Genomic DNA, 20322 nt, shown 5'->3' with positions numbered 1-20322 from the left:
TAGGGGTTTTTGTGAAACAAATAAAACAAGCGAGAATGAAAGAAGTTATTTTTCGGCAAAATCTGTCATTTTTTGACCTATGTGTTCCCTTAACGACCAACTGCTCTGATAATGTCTGTGTGTCTAATCTCATAAAGAATGAAGTGTGTTCCACATATTCGTATTTTGCCCAATTGCTGAAAACGGTACATGGTGTAATGCTCAATATATTCTGGCACAGTAGGCAAACCGTGCACATTTCTGGGTTTAGGGCTGCCCAAGCCCCTGTCAACTGAGCAATATATCTAATAAATGCAATTACGCTCTGTACACCATGACATTTACTGCTGAAACACTACATGGTAAGGCACACTGCAATATGCAAATGGTTGCTAAGCAGCTCGTCTCTTATATGAAAATCTGTAATTCAAGTCACCACAGATAACAAGGGTGCAGTCCATACTTTTAACGTAGGGACACATACAGAGCAGATGGGAATTACTATTATACTACAAAGAAGTTACCGACTGACATAATGCCTGGACATAAACGATATCTGACACTCTCTTGGTCCTTTTATGCATCTATAACTGCACAAATCTGAAAGGCATCAACTGGGCAACATTTCTGTCCCTCATTGGAAACGTTGCAATTATAAATTTTACTTGAAATCATGGCAAACCTACCAGCACGAAAAACAGGAACATGATGGGGACAGCACTTGTATTATCTCCTTTCACGACTATGTCATTCACGCAGGCATATTCACCATGACACCATACGAACTTGCTCAAACTTCTACCCTTTTACTTGAAGCTTGGCCACTCTCCTGTACACCAAAATTAGACAATGTTATTTAGGAGGTAGCATTAGATGAAATAACAATGCAACAACTGCATTCTCCATAATGTGAGAACATTTCAGCAAAACTGTAGTTTTATTTTAACCAGGAAAGAACACATAGCACAAATAATAAACACAAAATTTGTGCATGTTGCAAACCATTTAACAGGCAAAATATTTCAAAATGTAACTCAAACATTAAAGAAACAGTGTCTTTCACTGTAGCTTGAAACTTTGCACAAAGGTAATGTATCATCTCAAGACAAAAATTTGCTGCGTGTTTGCACCTACCCAACACATATTTTAATGTTCCAAAGCCCTAATAGCAATACCACTATTGAATGCAAAAGGAATTCTTATCATGTGTCATGTGCAAATTAAACACAAATCAGCATTCAAAGTGCATACAACAGTCTGTTCTGGTTTTCTTAGGCAGCCTAGAATATGCTTTGCTACAAGAAACACACAAGAATTGGGTTGCACACAGCACCTCTATAGAAAGTATAATGAAATTTTACTACACAACCACACTTATCTGTGACTAATCATTTTCCTCATGCCATTCCAATTTTTATGAGCACAGAGCCAGAAGTGTTTGAAATCATTCAACTCATTCAACAAACATGCTCCTTGTCAATATGGCAGACCGTAACACAGCAGTATTTGTTAGAAGGCAGGTTGATGGACAAACTTCACTTTAGGTCACCAGTGAAAGCTTGCAAAATAACAAGCTAGGGCTTTATAAAATAGTGGACATTTTTGCAAGGCTATGCTGTTCATGATACTTGCTACCTACACGCTAACGTTTGCAAGCAAAAGTGAGGAAGGAGCAGTTTTCAATTCTAGTGTTTTTTTTGCACGTGCCTCTTAAAGTTCGACCTGCACGCAAAGGATAGTGGACACAGCTGGCATTGGTACGGCTTCTCGCCTGTGTGGATGCGAAGGTGGTCTACCAGTGCAGACTTCACTTTGAAGCTCTTTGTGCAATGGGTGCACTTGTATGGTCTCTCTCTTGTGTGGGTGCGAAGGTGGTATACTAGGTGGTTCTGCTGAGTGAAGCTTTGGGGACAACAACTGCAAGTGAACGGTTTCTCGCCTGTGTGAGTACGGAGGTGCACAATCAGGCCGCCCTTCCGCGTGAATCTTTTGCTGCAATGCGTGCATTTGTGTGGCTTCTCGCCCGTGTGGGTGTAAATGTGGGCTACCAGGTTCCCCTTCAATGCGAAGCTCTTGCCGCAATGTCTGCATTCAAAGGGCCGCTCCCCAGTGTGTTTCCTCTGGTGGCGCTTGAAGTTTGCGAGGACAGTTGTAGCATAACCACAATCATGGCACAGGAACTGTCGCCTTCCTCGCGATTTTTCTTGTGTTGGTGAGGTGGATTTGCCATCAGTGACTGAACCTACACAAAGAGAAAAAAAAGTTTAACAAAATGCGAGGGATCTGCCTTCATACATAGTTCTACACTGGTGCCACCTTTAAGATGAAGAAATGAAGGACAAAGGTGCCTTTAACCAGTCAAAGTTAAATAAAGCTTAGACTTGACACAAGACATTCTTCCCTTCCTAGCTGGCACGCAGATAACATCCAGCATACAGAAGGTCAGTAACAGCGTGCCACTACAAAAGTGGTTGCATATATAAAGAGCTACAAATATTCTGAGCCTCTGTATGACTTTAGCACCGTTTGTCCTATCTTTGTATTTTCTCTAATTTGAGCTCACAAAAAAAAGGTAAAAATATCAAAAACATCCACCAGATGAATTTTCATGGAGCAAGGGGACCACTCTGATTTTCCAGCCATTACATTCTCGAAAAACAGCAAAAACAGCAATCTGCTCGAAAAACAGCAAAAACTTGGCAAAGAAATGAAGATGCGAAATAATACAGAACTTCACATAAAATAAATTTATGAGAAAGTTTAAAGCAGTTCTAATAATCATGGTTCTTTACACGTAAGGCCATGTGCAGAAGGCTGCCTCAATATCACACTTCACATCTGAGCAAGAAAATTTGATTCCCCGAGATTCAACGGCAAAGCACGGCATAGCACAATGTCTGAACAGCGGCATATATATTATAGGGCTTCCTGACACAATCACACCCCTCAGTGCTCTTAAGCCAGATTTTGGGGACACCTGGTTAACCATATTTGTCGTCCAAACTAGTTATAATGCAACATCACGGTACTGGAGCTACATAGAACAGAAAAAAAAATGGACAACTCAAGGTGTGCCCTGTGTCGGGCTTTTTTCTTGCTCATTTTATTGTTTTAAATCCACAGATTGGATATATTCAGTATATCACTGCTCAAAACACATGAAAGAAATAAGGCCACCAAAGTGCGGACAATCTCAGACACGCACCCTAAAAACATGACATGCACATGACAAGTGTGGTTTCAACGCTGGAGCACTGAGACACCTGACAATGCACCGATGCTACCCACATGATTATCACAGTTCTACAATCTTTCTACCACCTATTGCACCCGTTAACAATGTCAGTTTGGTCATCAAAGAAAGTACTCTGAGCATGTGCAACTATCTTCGTGAAAATGCGCAAGAAGTACATCGTGCATCTGAGGAATACTTTGGCTCAAAGCTGCCATCCTACCTGTAGAGAAGGTGCGAGATGGGAGGAGAGCATTTGCTCTGGTGAAAGTAAAGTTAAATATGTGGGGAAAAATTTATAAATAGTGGGGAGATGCCAAAGCCTGACATCAAAACTTGAAGTACAAAATTAATTAGCCGCAGATTATTACAACAAATTTGGATAAGACAATGCTCATCAGAGCACAAGTTGAACTGCAGTAGGAAAAAAGCAAGCAAAATAATTTGCACAAAAGCAGTCAATGATATGATGGGACTTGAACTTCATTGATGATACCAGAAGAAAGGCTTCTGACCTGAAAAAAAAAATAAATAAAAGAAAAATTATTTTCAGCCAAAGCTCTCCATCTCTATTCAAAGCTGCCGCTGTGGATCAGTGGTTATGATGCTCTACTGCCAACCTGAAACATGCTGGTTCAATTTCACACTCGATGGTCACATTTCATTAGAGCTGAAATGCTACAGGCTCATGCACTGTGTGATGTCAGGGCACATAAAAGAAGCCAAGGTGGTCGAAATTATCCCACGTCCTGCACTACGGCATCCCTCATAGCCCGAGTCACATTGGGATGTTAAACTCCATAAAACCCAACAAAAGCGTCCGTATTCATGAACATTCTTTTCCAGCCTTCATTTGCATAACAAGCAACATTGTGAAAAGCGTAGGTTGGACGATGCGAATGCAGAATGTTGCAGAAAGGAAGGAGCCTTTAACAAGTGTTTTCATAGCGACTCTGATATCACAGATGTAGTCAGACACCAAACGAACTAGATCACTCAGCTGCTTTTTGCAGCATTCAGATACTTGAGCAGTGTAGATTTGCTTCCAGGGACTGCATCAACCTAAAACGACTCTGATTTGCCAAACAATTTCTCTTGATACCCAGTATACATACAAGACGCAAAAAGTGAAAATCCAACTCTTCACATTTAAAATGGGATGCAGTACCAAAATACACAAGGCTGCAGTCTTACTTGTCACTTCCATTTGCAAAGCATGCAGTGATGTAAACTGGATATTTTCTGCATCCGTCGCACTTTTGCTTATTATTGAGAAATGATATTGGCTACTGGGCATGTCAAGAATTTTAGAAAGGACTAAGCAAGGCGCTTAAAAAACCTGCTTTGAATTCATGATGATCATGATGGATTCTTATGGATCAAGGGTAGCCACATCCAAAGTGTGCCGTGGCACAGAGTATCTGCACTTATCCAAGGTGGGGTCAAAGGCCCATTTTCCAAGCATTTCACCACAGATAACCTGAGCACTAGGTCAGTGGAAAGCTTGTACCTATCGCATCACTGGTGGGCACCCAGCAACACTGGATTGAACCCCGCACATACCTCATGTCAAAGAGTTTGGGTCCTCACCACCCTCGAACTGTTTACACACCTGACACTCATACACTCGTTTGGTTTATGGGTGTTCAACGTCCCAAGGCGACTCAGGCTATGAGGGACATAGTAGTGAAGGGCTCCAGAAACTTCGACCACCTGGGGTTCTTTAACGTGCACTGATATCGCACAGTACACGGACCTCTAAAATTTCGTCTCCATCGAAATTCGACTGCCGCGGCCGGGATCGAACTCCCGTCTTTCGGGTCAGCAGCCGAGCATCATAACCACTTAGCCATCACGGCGGCCACTCATACACAGACTCTCATTGTGCACATATGATGCAAAAAGAACAATCATAATAAAGTGGCAAGACAGCCATATTTCTGGAAATATGACAGCAACAAGGAAAATCATTTCTTCACGCAGCACAGCATAAATACAGGCTCGTTTCAGGAGACTTCATCTCATATATTGCTGTGGGGAAAGACTTCAAATGGTATGGAAGTGCAATACCATAGCATATATTTTATGAACTGCAATCACGAAGCTTGAACTTACTCTTGTCTATGTGCATTTATGTGCATGTCTTACAGGAACATTCGCCCAAAGCCCAGTTGCCACTCAATCACACAAACACCAACCGAGGTACCATTAGCAAAATCTTGAGGTGGCCCACTGTGCCCACATTCATTACAAGTTAATATTGCCAAAATATGCCGTTTTAGACTACGCCTGTCAGGCAGAGCAGTTGCCTTGGGGCATATTTTGCTGCAAGACTTTTTTCTTTGTTTTTCTCATATTAGCTTGAATGCCTGCAAAAATTAACAGAGTAATGCATTATGTGTGCAATAAAAACAATGTCACATGCAGCTCTACTTAACTGGTAATTGAATACTACAAGCACACCCAGATGAAGAGAGATCACTATTACTGCTATCACTGCTGCTGCTCCTACTCTTAGGTCAGGTTCATTTGCAAACAGCGACAGGCAGACCTAGTCTAAACAAAATATTGGCAACATTGGCATATTGGGAAAACAACATATTGGCAGCGTAGAGGGCAGAGAGATAGAATGTGCTAAAGAAAAAACAATCTACAAGTCAGAAAACACGACGTTGAAAAGTGAACTTGGGAAACTATTTCGAAATCCTTGCCTAAAATGTTAGCACTCATAAATTCATTTTTCTAAGACGTCACAATTGGCCAGGTTAACTGCTTCGACCAAGAGAAACCTGTACGGCTCAAGGTGCGTTTCAGATGTACTATGACATTTTAGGCAAGCTTCACTACTAGTTTATATACACCGTGATACAACTCGCCTGTTGAATACATCCCCTGTGAGCCCTCCCAAGCACAATACAGGCCCAAAGCAAGGTCACATCTAATTCAGAGTAAAGTGCCATGCAAAAAAAAAAAGAATTCAATCTGGTGACAAATTTTCATGTTTCGAGCAGGGCTATTGTAGAGTCCAGGTGCATTGTGCAGCTACAATACCTGTAAAAAACACTGACACAATTATTACAAAACTTTTCCTGGGCAAATGCAACCACCATCTTGGCAATCACTGCACCCTGGGAACACTACTGCTGGTAAGGAAAAGTATTAAACAGCTAGAGGAGAACAGGAGCTGTGAAATCAATATAAGGATATCCAAGGTAAATCCACAGGAATACTAGCAAGCTGCTAAGCATCATGTAGCACTCCTGCTCAAATTTGTGAATGTGCCAACGCACAACAGCAAATGCCAAGACACAGTGAAACAGTTTTGCTTGCAGTGTAAAAGGAAGGAAGTAACAATGTCTTGGCCCGAAGTAATTTGATTTTTGGAGTGGTGTTTCGCACTTTGTCGGAAATCTCAGAAGATCCGCTTACAACCTGAAAAAAAAAGAAAAGAAAATATACCCCAGACATGTTCTAACCACAATTAATGCATTTCTCTTTAAGACTTCCCACATCTACACAACTGGAACTGCGACAAGCCCAGGCCACATGGTGCAAATCTGGAAGCAAGACCAAGAAGGGTAATGACTACAGTGTTTCTTGAGACTAGGGATACCAAAGGTGAATGTGGACAGAAGTAGAACTGGGTCATTCCAGTGCTTGCTGAAGAATTCAGGTACTTGCACTCAGCTGACTGGTTTCAAGGGGCTACATCCAGTCGGAAAGCTCTTATATACATTCAAAACAACAATTCAGCTAGTTCCTACAAACAAGATACAAAAGAGTGCAAAGCCAACACTCTTGAGATTTAAAGAGGCGTCCACTGTCAGAAGATGTGTGAAAATAAATCCAGCATGTGGGAGATTCAAATCATCTGCTTTAAGTCTTTCTTGCATTTCTCACTGAAGAGTGGAAATGTGAATATTAGCCATAGACAGCAAAAAACATGGATCTAGCATGTCAAAAAGGCAGCAATTTTGGGGAAGAGTCAGAACTTATCGCTTTGCACTCAAGTACGCTTTTAACAGAGAAGTAGCTTTCATGCTGCTATATTTGCAACATCTAAACTTATAACAAAACTAAAATTCTGACTTTATATTAGATGTCAAGAAACATGGCTTCAGGAAATTCGCGCTATTGCCTCCTTGCGATTGTTTACACACTCAAATATTGATCTAAATTAAAGCTCCCATGCTTGCAAAAATGAACAGAGCTATGTTCCATAAGGCGACAAAAAACAAAATTAAAGATGTGTACGGTTAACTGCTCAATCCATTTATTGAGAACGTACAAATGACTTGTCACTAGAACCACTTATTATTGCTGTGCTACTATTACTACTACTACTACTACTAATGAAGCTAGCTTCATTTCCAAATACTGGAAGCTGGACCTAGTCTACATTGTATCTGGGCAAGCTGGTACAGCACGGAGTGCAGAAAGATGGCATGTGCTAAAGAGAAATGATCAACAAAAGGGACAATTAGAGGTATCCGAACATTCGAAAGTCAGAAAAGCATCTCACTGTTAGCACTAGTGAGCTCGTTTTTTGTCACTTAATAAAGTCAGGTAAAGTGCCTGTTGGTCAATGTTTAGGGGAATCCTCCAAGGTGGAGTAAATTTGTAATAAGGGAGCAATTACTCATTGGCATCCACCCAAGCGCAGCCATACGGCTACAAAGGAAAGCTATACAACTTTCTCAGAAACTTCGTAGTTAAAGAAAAATTCGTCCTGGTCCAGGGTTCGAACCCGGGACCACTGCTTCACCGGAGCAGTCGCTCTACCAACTGAGCTAACTGGGACGGCAAGGTTACGGTAGAGCGAGAGCGAATTGAATTTGTAGCTGTATTTGTAGCCGAGAGCGAATTTGTAGCCGTATGGCTGCGCTTGGGTGGATGCAAATGAGTAATTACTCCCTTATAAAATGCCTGTATATCACCACACCGAAAGACGCTGGTATGTTTCAGTGAGCCACCTTGTTTCGGTTATGTGAGCTCCTAGGCTAGGTTCACAAGCATTTAGCATATACCCGAAGAGTTTCACATGCAGGATGGATTTTCTATGCACAGTGAGAAGATTAAAAAAGGCCCACAGCAAAGTAGCATCAAGTTGAGAACCTAGTGCCCTGCAAAAAAAACCGAGAACCTATTGCAGGTGGCCAATAAACGGTTTATGATAGCAAAGTAAGAAAAGTCACAAATAGCACAAAAGCAATTTCTGCACTTGCACAGGCAAAAAGGTTCATGAAACAGAATAGGCAACTCTGACATTTGCATGCAGGGGATTTTTATGTATGCAGAAAATTGAAGAATTGCAGAATGGGTTACATTCGGGCTCGAGAGGTGGCAGCGCCAGCAGTGCAGACAGGCACTAGTACTTAATGCAGCATCACCATACGGCTGTAGGGAAGAAATGCAAAATACGACGCGAGCATAGTTAACAGGAAGACCATACCATGCTTCCAAACAAGTTTGTGCACATTGTTGCTAGGTGTCCGCATGCTTATGGTCATAAGGAAAGACTCATTCAGTGGCAGGCTAATGCAATTTGTACAAAATTCTTTAGTGCTTCACAGTGCCCAAGTATACATCTAAAGCTAAAAGAAATGTTTTACATGCTCTTAACTTTAACTGGGTCACGATTAAAAATATAGATGTCGTCACGCAGTGCTTATTTAAAACTTTTGACCCTCGCTTTAATGCATGAGCTACTGTGCTTAACCCTTTTACCGCCACTCCCGAGATAACTCGGGCTACCACATAAGCACACGCCCTGCCTCTCTCGAGTTAACTCATTTTGGCTTTTTAACTCACCCCCTGCCGCTCCCAATAATACTCGTGTAAAAAAAAAAAAGATGCAAACATGTAGCGCCATCTATGGAGAGACGCTATAAACTCATAGATCTTGTAGGGTAAATTTTACACAACAGATAGCTCGCATGTTTCCACATCTAAGTCACTTCGTTTTGGTTTCCGCACAGGAGCCATGTAAGGCAATGTGTCACACTCGTCCGCGCTTTGACGGACGAATAAATTCAAAACTGCTTGTGAATTCAGACTCCAATGATAATGAAAACAAGGAAGGAGCCCACCTAAGTGCCTTGTCGAGTGATGTCAGCAATGAAGTTCCCCTTCCACCGAAAAATCCGCGTAAGAAGAGGAAATCCGACAGGCACGATTGGTGCTGGAAGATTTGATTCAGTACAACTAATATCTATAAGATTATCCTGAATAAACATGTCTACATGCCCTGCAGAGCATTTTAGTGCGTTACTAGCAAAAAATTTCCAGGAAACTAACACGAAAAAAAACCCGGCACGGCGTGTGCAGCTGTGAGTAAACAAACCTGGCAGTGAAAGGGTTAATTGGTCAATGCATTTTACATGCACTTTCTGAGCACTCACAAATACTGTTAATTACTTAAGCTACTACTACTGCTACGACTACTAATAGAATTGTCAGTACTGGGCTTAGGAGGCAGCGTAAGATAAAATAGCCCAGCAATAACAACCACTTTCTCCATAGTGTGAAACCATGCCTGCAAAACTGCAGCTTTATTTCAACCCGTAAAGAACACAGAGCATAAATGACAAACAAAATTCTTCTCATATGCTGTAAAGCATGTAACAGGCAAAATACTTAAAAAAGGAACTCAAAGAAACAGTGTCTTTCTTTCACAGTAGCATAAAACTTTGGATCAAGATAATGCATCATCTCAAGACAAAAATTCACTTCATGTTTGCACCAACCCAACACAAATTTTAAAGTCCCAATGCTCTAATAGCAAGACCACTTTTGGATGAAAAAGGAATTATTGTCTCATGTGCAAAATTCACACAAATGAACATTCAAAGTGCATACAATATTCTGTTCTGGCTTTCTTAGGCAGCCTAGAAAATGCTTTGCTGCAGGAAACACAGGAGCTGGGTTGCACACAGCACCCCTATAGTACGTAAAATGAAGTTTTACTACACAACCACACTCATCTGTGACTAGAGCACTTTCCTCATGCCGTTCCGATTTTTATGAGCAGAGAACCAGGAGTGTTTGCAATCGTTCAACCCGAAATCAAACATGTTCCTTGCGAATATGGCACATCGCAACACAGCACAATCTTTGTTAGAAAGCACGTTGATGGACAACCTTAATTTCACTTTAGGTCCCCAGTGAAAGCTTGCAAAATAACACGCTAGGGCTTTATAGAACAGTGGACACTTTTGCATGGTTATGCTGTTCATGATACTTGCTACCTACACGCTAACGTCCGAGAGGAAAAGTGAGGACAAAGCAGTTTTCAATTCTAGTGTTTTTTTTGTACGTGCCTCTTTAGGTTCGACCTCCTTGCAAAGACCATGGGACACAGCTGACATTGGTGCGGCTTCTCGCCTGTGTGGATGCAAAGGTGGTTTACCAGTGCACACTTCACTTTGAAACTCTTGCTGCAATGGGTGCACTTGTATGGTCTCTCTCCTGTGTGGGTGCGAAGGTGGTCTACTAGGTGGCTCTGCTGTGTGAAGCCCGGGGGACAGTAACTGCAAGTGAACGGTTTCTCGCCTGTGTGAGTACGGAGGTGCACAATCAGGGTGGCCTTCTGCGTGAATCTTTTGCTGCAATGCGTGCATTTGTGTGGCTTCTCACCTGTGTGGGTGTAAATGTGGGCTACCAGGGTCCTCTTCACTGCGAAGCTCTTGCCGCAATGTCTGCATTCAAAGGGCCGCTCCCCAGTGTGTTTCCTCTGGTGGCGCTTGAAGTTTGTGAAGACAGTTGTAGCATAACCACAATCATGGCACAGGAACTGTCGCCTTCCTTGCGATTTTTCTTGTGTTGGTGAGCTGGATTTGCCATCAGTGACTGAACCTACACAAAGAAAAACAAAAGTTTACCAAAATGCGACGGATATGCCTCAATCCATAGTCCTACACTGATGGCACCTTCAAGAAGGGTAAATAAATTATGAAGGTGCCTCTAATCAGTCCCTCTTATGTTGTTGACACATTGGGTGCCAAAGTCAGCACGTCAAAGTTAAATAAAGCTTAGACCTGACACCAAACATTCCTTCCTTCCTAGCTGGCACGTAGATGACATCCAGCATATAGAAGGTCATTAACAGCATGCCACTACAGCTGCAAATATTCTGAGCCTCTGTATGACTTTAGCCCCGTCAGTCCCATCTTTGTCTTTTCACCAACTTGAGCTCACAAAAAAGAAGGTAGAAAATAAGAAAAACATCCCCCAGATGACACTTAGTGCAGCAAGAGGGCCATTCTGATTTCTCAGCCATTACATTTGTTGGAGATCAACTTTACGGTGAAAATATTAGACCGCACGCCGCTTACATCACTTAAAAAAAAATCTTTGGGGCCCATATAATCTGTTTGCAACAGCAAAAACAAGGCAGAGAAATGAAAATAAAAATAATAGACAACATCAGACAAATTAAAATTTACCAGAAAGTTTAAAACAGTTCAAATAATCATGCTTGTTTACACGCAAGACCAAGAGCAGAAGGCTGCCTCTAAATAATTTATAAGCTCAACATAACTTAATAAAATGCAGTGGCAGCATAAAGGGACATTGAAAATGAAAAAACAATAAATGGATTCCACTGCTTACAGTTCAAGGCACAATATATCTCACTTCACGTCTGTGGAAGGAAATTTTATTCCATGAGTTTCAACGGCAAAGCACGGCATAGCACGATGTCTGAACAGCGGCATATATTACGGGGCTTCCTGACGCAATCACACCCCTCAGTGTTCATAAGCCAGATTCTGGAGACAGCTGGTTAACTATATTTGTCGTGCGAACTATTTAGAATGCAACACCACAGTACTGGAAATACATAGAACAGAAAAAAAATGGACAACTCAAGGTATGCCCTTTGCTCTGCTTTTTTCTTCATTTTATTGTTTTAAATCCAAAAATTGGATATATGCAAGGTGTCACTGCTCAAATCTCGTCAAAGAAATAAGACCACAAAAGTGCAGACTCTCTCAAACAATCACCGTAATAGCATGACATGCACATGACAAGCGTAGTTTCAACGCTGCAGCACTGAGACACCTGACAATCCACTGACGCTATCCACTTGATTGTCAGAGTTCTACAATCTTTCTGCCAACTATTGCATCCATTAAAAATGTCAGTTTGGTCATCACAAAAGGTGCTCTGAGCATGTGCAACTATCTTCGTGAAAATGTGCAACAAGTACATCGTGCATCTCAGGAATACCTTGACACAAAGCTGCAATCCAACCTGTAGGGAAGGTGTGAGATGGGAGGGGAGCATCTGCTCTGTTGAAAGTAAAGTTAAATATGTATGGCAAAATTTATAAATATTGGAGAGTTGCCAAAGCATGACATCAAACTTGAAGTACGAAACTGATCAGCCACAGATTATTACAGCAAATTGGGAATGTGACAATGCCCATCACAGCAAGTGCTAAGTCACAATTAACAAGTTGCACTACAGTGAAAATAAAAGCAAAATAATTTGTACAAAAGTAGTCAATATGATGGAATAGGGATTAGCACTTCATTGAAGATACCAGAAGATGGGCTTACGACCTGAAAAAAAAGGAAAAAGAAAAATTATCATCAGCCAAACTGTTCCATCTCTATTCAAAGCTGCCGCTCTGGCTCAGTGGTTATGATGCTCGACTGCCAACACTTATATTGCCAACACATATATGCCAACACATATATAGGTTAATTAAACCCAACTAACGTCCGGCTCTCGCCTTTATTTTTTGAATTCTCCCCGTTTGGTGGGCGGAGTCGACCAATGCGTGGAGTGCCTTTCACCCAGTCCCGTGGTGGCTTGCCGCTCTGCCATCAGCGGAGTAATACGTAGTAATCCGTAGAAGCAAAAAGTCCATGCGTATTTTTATTTCTTTGCACTTATTTTGCGGCGATAATATCTGCGAATGAAACTATTTATTCACGGAAACCTAAAAAAACAAAATAAAGTGAAAGCAAAGCCTCCACGGAGCTGGCTGAAAAGGGACCCCACGCATTGGTCGACTCCGCCCATCGTACGGGGAGAATTCAAAAAATATACGGGAGCCAGACATTAACCCGATTTAATTAGTGAAATCGGCCATACAGGGCAATAAATCAAAGTTTCTAAAAATGCTCGGAACGTGTAGATTGAGTTCCCACGGCAAAAAGACGAGTTCAGATTCCTCTTCACTGCACCTTCAAGCTGGCAAGACTGCAACTGCTATGGTAAAATTGCTTTTAAATTGGGATGCGACTCTAATATGAGTAATTTTCCAAGTTTATTCCAAAATTTTCCAGAATTATCCTACAGATTTTTTTACATTATTAGAAACAGGCAGTGTAAGAGCTTGGGTTCTCACCACCGTCAAACTGTTTACACACCTGACACTCATACACTGGTTTGGTTTATGGGGGTTCGTCCCAAAGCGACTCAGGCTATGAGGGACGCCGTAGTGAAGGGCTCCGGAAATTTAGATCACCTGGGGTTCTTTAACATGCAATGACATCACACAGTACACGGGCCTCTTAAATTTCACCTCCATCGATATCCGACCGCAACGGCCGGGATCGAACCCACGTCTTTCAGGTCAGCAGCCGAGCACCATAATCACTAAGCCACCACGGCCAACACTCATAGACCGTCTCTCATTGATGTTCAGAGTGCAAATCTGATTCAAAAAGAACAATCATAATAAAGTGGCCAGACAGCCATATTTATACAAATTTAACAGCAACAAGACAAATCATTTCTTCAGGCAGCGCGGCATAAACTCAGGCTCGTTTCAGGACATTTTGATTTTATACATTGCTGTGGGGAAAGATTCCAAATGGTATGAAAGTGCAATAACATAGCATATTTTATGAACCGCAATCATGAAGCTTGAACTCAATCTTGTCTATGTGCATTTATGTGCATGTCTTACAGGAACACTCGCCCAAAGCCTAGTTGCCACTCAGTCACATAAAACAGCAACAGAAGTACCATTAGCAAAAAACTTGAAGTGGGCCACTGTACCCACATTCATTACAAGCTAAAATTGCCAAAACATGCCGTTTTAGACTACGCCTGTCAGGCAGAGCAGTTGCCTTGGGGCATATTTTGCTGCAAGACTTTTTTCTTTGTTTTTCTCATATTAGCTTGAATGCCTGCAAAAATTAACAGAGTAATGCATTATGTGTGCAATAAAAACAATGTCACATGCAGCTCTACTTAACTGGTAATTGAATACTACAAGCACACCCAGATGAAGAGAGATCACTATTACTGCTATCACTGCTGCTGCTCCTACTCTTAGGTCAGGTTCATTTGCAAACAGCGACCGCCAGACCTAGCCTAAACAACATATTGGCAATATTGGCCTAAACAACATATTGGCAGTTTGCCGCAACTGAGAGGGCAGAGAGATAGAATGTGCAAAAGGAAAAAATTAATCTACAAGACGGAAAACACGACATTAAACAGTGAATTTGGGAAAATATTTTGTAATCCTTGACCAAAATGTTTGCACTCATAAATTCAGTTTTTTATAGCCTCTCAATTGGTCAGGTTAGCTGCTTCTACCAAGAGAAACTGGTAAGGCTCGAGGTGCATTTCGGATGTGATATGACCTATTAGGCGAGCTTCACTACTAGTTTACACCTTGATGCAACTCGCCTGTGGAACACATTCCCTGTGAGCCATCACAAGCACAATACAGGCCAATAGGAAGGTCACATCTAGCTCAGAGTAAAGTGCCATGCAAAAAAAAAAGAATTCAATCTGGTGACAAATTTTCACGCTTCGAGCAGGGCTATTGTAGAGTCCAGGTGCATTGTGCAGCTACAATACCTGTAAAAAACACTGATACAATTATTACAAAACTTTTTCTGGGCAAATGCGCCACCATCTTGGCAAACACTGCACCTCAGGAACACTACTGCTGGCAAGGCAAAGTATGAAACAGCTGGAGGAGAACAGGAGCTGTGAAATCAAGATAAGGATATCCAAGGCAAATCCATAGAAATACTAGCAAGCTGGTAAGCATCATGTAGCACTCTGCTCAAATCTGTGAATGTTCCGATGCACAACAGCAAATTCCAAGGCACAGTGAAACAGTTTCGCCTGCAGTGTAAAAGGAAGAAAGTGACAATGTTCTGGCTGGAAGTAATTTGATTTAAGGAGTGGTGTTTCACACTTTGTCGGAAATCTCAGAAGATTCGCTTACAACCCGGAAAAAAAAAAGAAATATACCCCAGACATACTCTTACCACAATCCATACATATCTCTTTAAGACTTCCCACATCTACACAACTGGAACTGCGACAAGCTCAGACCACACGGTGCAAATCTGGAAGCAAGACCAAGAAGGGTAATTACTGCAGTGTTTCATGAGAATAGGGATACCAAAGGTGAATGTGGACAGCAGTAGAACTGGGTCATTCCAGTGCTTGCAGAACAATTCGGGTACTTGCACTGAGCTGACTGGATTCAAGGGGCTACATCCAGTCGGAAAACTCTTATATGCATTCAAAACAATAATCCAGCTAGTCACTAAAAACAAGATAAAAAGAGTGCAAAGCCAAAACTCTTGAGATTTAAAGAGGCAACTGTCAGAAGCCATGTCTGAAAATCTGAAATCAGGCATGTGGAAGGTTCAAAACATCTGCTTTAAGTCTTTCTTGCATTTCTCACTGGAGTGGAAATGTGAATATTAGGCATAGATAGCAAAAAACATGGATCTAGCATGTCAAAAAGGCAGCAATTTTGGGGAAAAGTCAGAACTTATTGCTTGAAATGTTTAGAGGATTCCCCTAAACATTTGACCAACACTGTTCCCACGTCGAGTTATTGATCAATTCACTCTCGTCCTACCATAAGCTTACCGTCCCGGTTAGCTCAGTTGGTAGAGTGACTGCTCCGGTGAAACGGTGGTCCCGGGTTCGAACCATGGACGAGGACGAATTTTTCTTTAACTACGAAGTTTCTGAGAAAGCTGTGTAGCTTTCCTTTGTAGCCGTATGGCTGTGCTTGGGTGGACGCCAATGAGTAATTACTCCCTTATTATCGCTCTGCACTCAAGTATGCTTTTAACAGAGAACTAGCTTTGATGCTGCTATATTTCATCATCATCATCATCAGCCTGACTACACCCACTGCAGGGCAAAGGCCTCTCCCATGTCTCTCCAATTAACCCTGTCCTTTGTCAGTTGCCGCCACTGTATCCCCGCAAACTTCTTAATCTCATCCGCCCACCTAACTTTCTGCCATCCCCTGCTACGTTTGCTTTCTCTTGGAATACACTCCGTTACCCTTAGGGACCAGCGGTTATCTTGCCTTCGCATTACATGCCCTGCCCAAGCCCATTTCTTCCTCTTGATTTCAACTAAGATGTCATTAACCCGCGTTTGTTCCCTCACCCACTCCGCCCACTTTCGATCTCTTAACGTTACACCTATCATTTTCCTTTCCATAGCTCGCTACGTTGTTCTTAACTTAAGCTGAACCCTCTTTGTTAGCCTCCACGTTTCTGCCCCATAGGTGAGTACCGGTAGGATACAGCTGTTGTATACTTTTTTCTCTTTTGCAACATCTAAACTTAAAACCAAACTAAAATGCTGACTTTATATTAGATGTCAAAAAACATGGCTCCAGGGAATTGGGGCCACTGCCTCCTAGCGATTGTTTACACACTCCCATGCTTGCAAAAATGAACAGAGCAATGTGCCATAGTGCGACAAAAAACAGAATTAAAGATGTGTACGGTTAACTGCTCAATCCATTTCATGAGAACGTACAAATGACTTGTCACTAGAACAACTTAATATTGCTGTGCTACTATTACTACTACTACTAATTAAGCTAGCTTCATTTCCAAACCCTGGAAGCTGGACCTAGTCTACATTGTATCTGGGCAAGCTAGTATGGCACAGAGCACACAAAGATGGCATGTGCTGAAGAGAAATGATCTACAAAAGGGACAGTTAGAGGTATCGGAACATTCGAAAGTCAGAACAGCATCTCACTGTTAGCACTAGTGAGCTCGTTTTCTGTCACTTAATAAAGTCAGGTAAAGTGCCTGTATATCACCACCATACCTGGAGATGCTGGTACGTTCTTGTGAGTCACCTTGTTTTGGACGTATGAGCTTCTAGGCTAGGTTCACAACCAGTTAACATATACCCAATGAGTCTTGCATGCAGGATGGATTTGCTATGCACAGTGGGAAGATGAAAAAAAGATGCCCAGGCTTAGCTTGGTTAAGCCAAGAATGCGTTGCATATTGCGTGGTCTTTTTGCGCGAGGTATTGCTTGGTGGCACTCAATTTTCTCAGCAGCTTTTCCTTCGTGACGTATGGATGGATGGATAGGAGCGCCCCCTTTGAAACGGGGCGGTGGCAACCACCACCATGCTCAGCCGTCCTTTTTTTCGTTTCTTTTTCTTTTTTTCACGTGGTTTGGTGACGTCACCTCACCACGTGACGTGACGTCACCAAACCGCGTGACGTGATGTCCTGTGGTTTGGTGGTCCTGTGGTTTGGTGACGTGACGTCACCAAACCACAGGACGTCACGTCACTCGGTTTGGTGGCTGCCCGGCCACGCCGAAGGGCTGAACTGAGTGATTGCAATATGCTACGCATAAAAACGTCCACAGCGAAATCGCATTCATTTGAGAACCTAGTGCCCTGTAAAAAATACTGAGAACCTAATGCAGGTGACCAATAAACGCGTTTATGTAGGAAAAGTCACACCAATAGCACAAAAGCAATTACTGCACTTGCAAGGCAGAAAGTCTAATGAAACAACAGAACAGGCAACTCTGACATTTGCATGCAGGGGCTTTTTATGCATCCAGAAAACTGAAGCTTTGAAGCTTCCACTCAAAAAATTTTTCTTGCAACTCATTAGCAATAACAAGAATCTTTGCAAATAAAGACCACTTAAATGTGGTTTTGAGGCATTGGGATTTAGGTTGCAATAGCAAAAGCACTTCAAATGCTATGCCATCATAGTAAGAGTTATTACCAGTAATGCACTGTGCCTATTTCGAAAATTTGAAGTGTACGATAAAAAAAATCAATCCATCAACTTGCCATCAATTTTTTTTTCATTTAGATGCATCAACCACAACTCAAGTTCTCATCCACGCCTGCGGACACAGTGCTGGTGTTGTCCTAGCCAAACAATGGCAGAACCATGAGCTCGTCATTACTATGCTACCTGCTGAGCGGAATTATTTATTGTACATCAATGAATGTGAGTGTTCGGCGCTTGCTCGGGCTGCTCCCAATTTCCACCGTTTTCTGTTCAGTTGGCATTTCGCAGTCCTGACCAAGAATTGTGCTCTTCTCGTTTCTTCGCTAAAGAGAAAAAAAAAGTGCTGCGGGCTGACTTGGCACCGGGCCTTATGTTTGCAAGAGTATTCGCTCACTGTCACATACACCACCACGACTTAGGCTGCTTGATTTTCACCCTGTACCGCCCGATTGCAATGAAAGGGACCATATTTAGTTTCTCTTCTTTATATCAGAACTTCTCAATATCACCCATGAACAGCGCCGTGATCTCTCATTACAATCGCTAATTGCAGACCTCGACATTTTAAGAATTCCTCCCTACGATTTACTAGACAGCACTATTGCCGCAATATCCACTCTAATGGGTCTCAGTTGCTGCTTCTTTTGCCCTAGTGGCTTTGCTTAGGCGTCTTGAGAAAATACCTGCCAACCGCTGGCAGTCTTGGTGTGTAGAGCACGTACAAACAGGTGCGCAGCTGTTTTTCAAGAACCAGTTTGTGCCACAATGCATGAGGCTATGTTGCCTCCTGTGATTTGCGTCACCAGCTTGTGCTCTTCAGCCTACTGACATTCACTGGAACCTTTACATCGCATTGATTTCAACCTGCTGGTACCTTTCCGATGTCCTGCTTAGGTGATAAGTCGATGGTCGCTATCACTGATTCTACAGCCAGGTACGTTATACCAACCCATTAGCCATAACGTGCGCTAACAATACTAAAAGTTTTCCTCTGCAAGAGGGCTTCCTTCAGCATGGTACTCCATATGACAATTATTTACTGATTAGGGGGGCTATTTTCTGCCGAAAAACAGTCTTCCGCTCACGTTCCAACTAGTACAAGCTGACCACACACCCTATAATTCCTCGAATTGACCGACTGAACGCCTCGACCGAACATTGACCGGCATACTCTCCTTTATACGGCTTTCGCAAAAGTAAAGTCCCAAAACGGGTTTGCCTCCATGCACAGTTGTGGGGCTCCCGCAAGATCCAGGGAAGTCCTAAATTTTCCAGGCCTAACGACGACAGTTCTGGTCTTCAAGGCAGTAGAACTCCAGTGATACATAATGAGCCACACAGCATGGGACAAGGCGCAGACCCCCTGGGGTCTTTACTTTTGCAAAGGCCTGAGCCGACAAAAGCGATTGGGAAATTTCTCCACCTTATGTTACGTTGGCCACTGTGACACCGCTGTCTTTTTGCCATTTTATCTTTTGTTCCCCATGCACACTACATTGTCCTAGGTCCTGGACACATCCGTACTGCCTGCTCGCGCATCAACAACACAGTATGCACATGCCACTGCATGCAAGCGGAGCTAGCTCACGTGCCAATTTGCCAGTGCCAGTCTCTCCTCGTCACAAACAAATGAGCAGCTGGTTTATGATTGCCGTCATTGGAAAGTCCACGTCCTTCCAGGCTACCTTGTCCTCCTGTGGTGCCTATCTCACTGGGCCTAAAAAGCTATATTCCCACTACATGGGCCACTCTCGAGTGCTCCTTCAGGTGACTGATATGGCCTATGTAATTGCTCAATCTTCCAACAGTGTTCACCCACCTACACACTAACTGAGGCGACGCGCTTCCAGCTAAGCACCCGGAATGTGTTGTCGCCGGAGGGCATTGTCACGGTCATATAGGTGCAGGCAAAGAGGATGACAATAGCGGTACATGTACTGGGCGCCCCTTCCTGTTGGCTATTCACCTACATGAGCCTATATTTTGTAAATAGGTCTTCCATGCGATGCTTTGGTCCAATACCTTTCATGCGTAATAGCTCAAAGAGACTTCCAAAGCAAAACAGGCGAGGCGGCCCCGTTTCGATGGAGGCAAAA

The 20322-nt window shown here is 42.6% G+C and overlaps 1 protein-coding gene and 1 long non-coding RNA gene across 3 annotated transcripts in view; both read right to left on the bottom strand.

Moving 5' to 3' along the window:
• Positions 1–20322, bottom strand: part of LOC149336675 (uncharacterized) — a 39943-nt gene that overhangs the window by 18519 nt on the left and 1102 nt on the right. The window lies entirely within an intron of this gene.
• Positions 306–20111, bottom strand: LOC149336676 (uncharacterized). The gene is made up of 7 exons (XM_089553616.1): positions 20058–20111; positions 17285–17342; positions 12772–12774; positions 10531–11065; positions 6722–6768; positions 6641–6643; positions 306–2221 (listed from the first exon to the last, which is right to left on the bottom strand). The coding sequence occupies exons 1-7, from the start codon at positions 20109–20111 to the stop codon at positions 1665–1667; spliced, it is 1257 nt and encodes a 418-aa protein (XP_089409742.1). The 3' UTR covers positions 306–1664.

This window comes from Amblyomma mixtum, chromosome 7 (genome assembly GCF_055824585.1).
Source record: "Amblyomma mixtum isolate Tamu chromosome 7, ASM5582458v1, whole genome shotgun sequence".
In the NCBI taxonomy this organism is placed as follows: domain Eukaryota; kingdom Metazoa; phylum Arthropoda; class Arachnida; order Ixodida; family Ixodidae; genus Amblyomma; species Amblyomma mixtum.
This window is presented reverse-complemented; position numbering and strand designations above follow the sequence as displayed.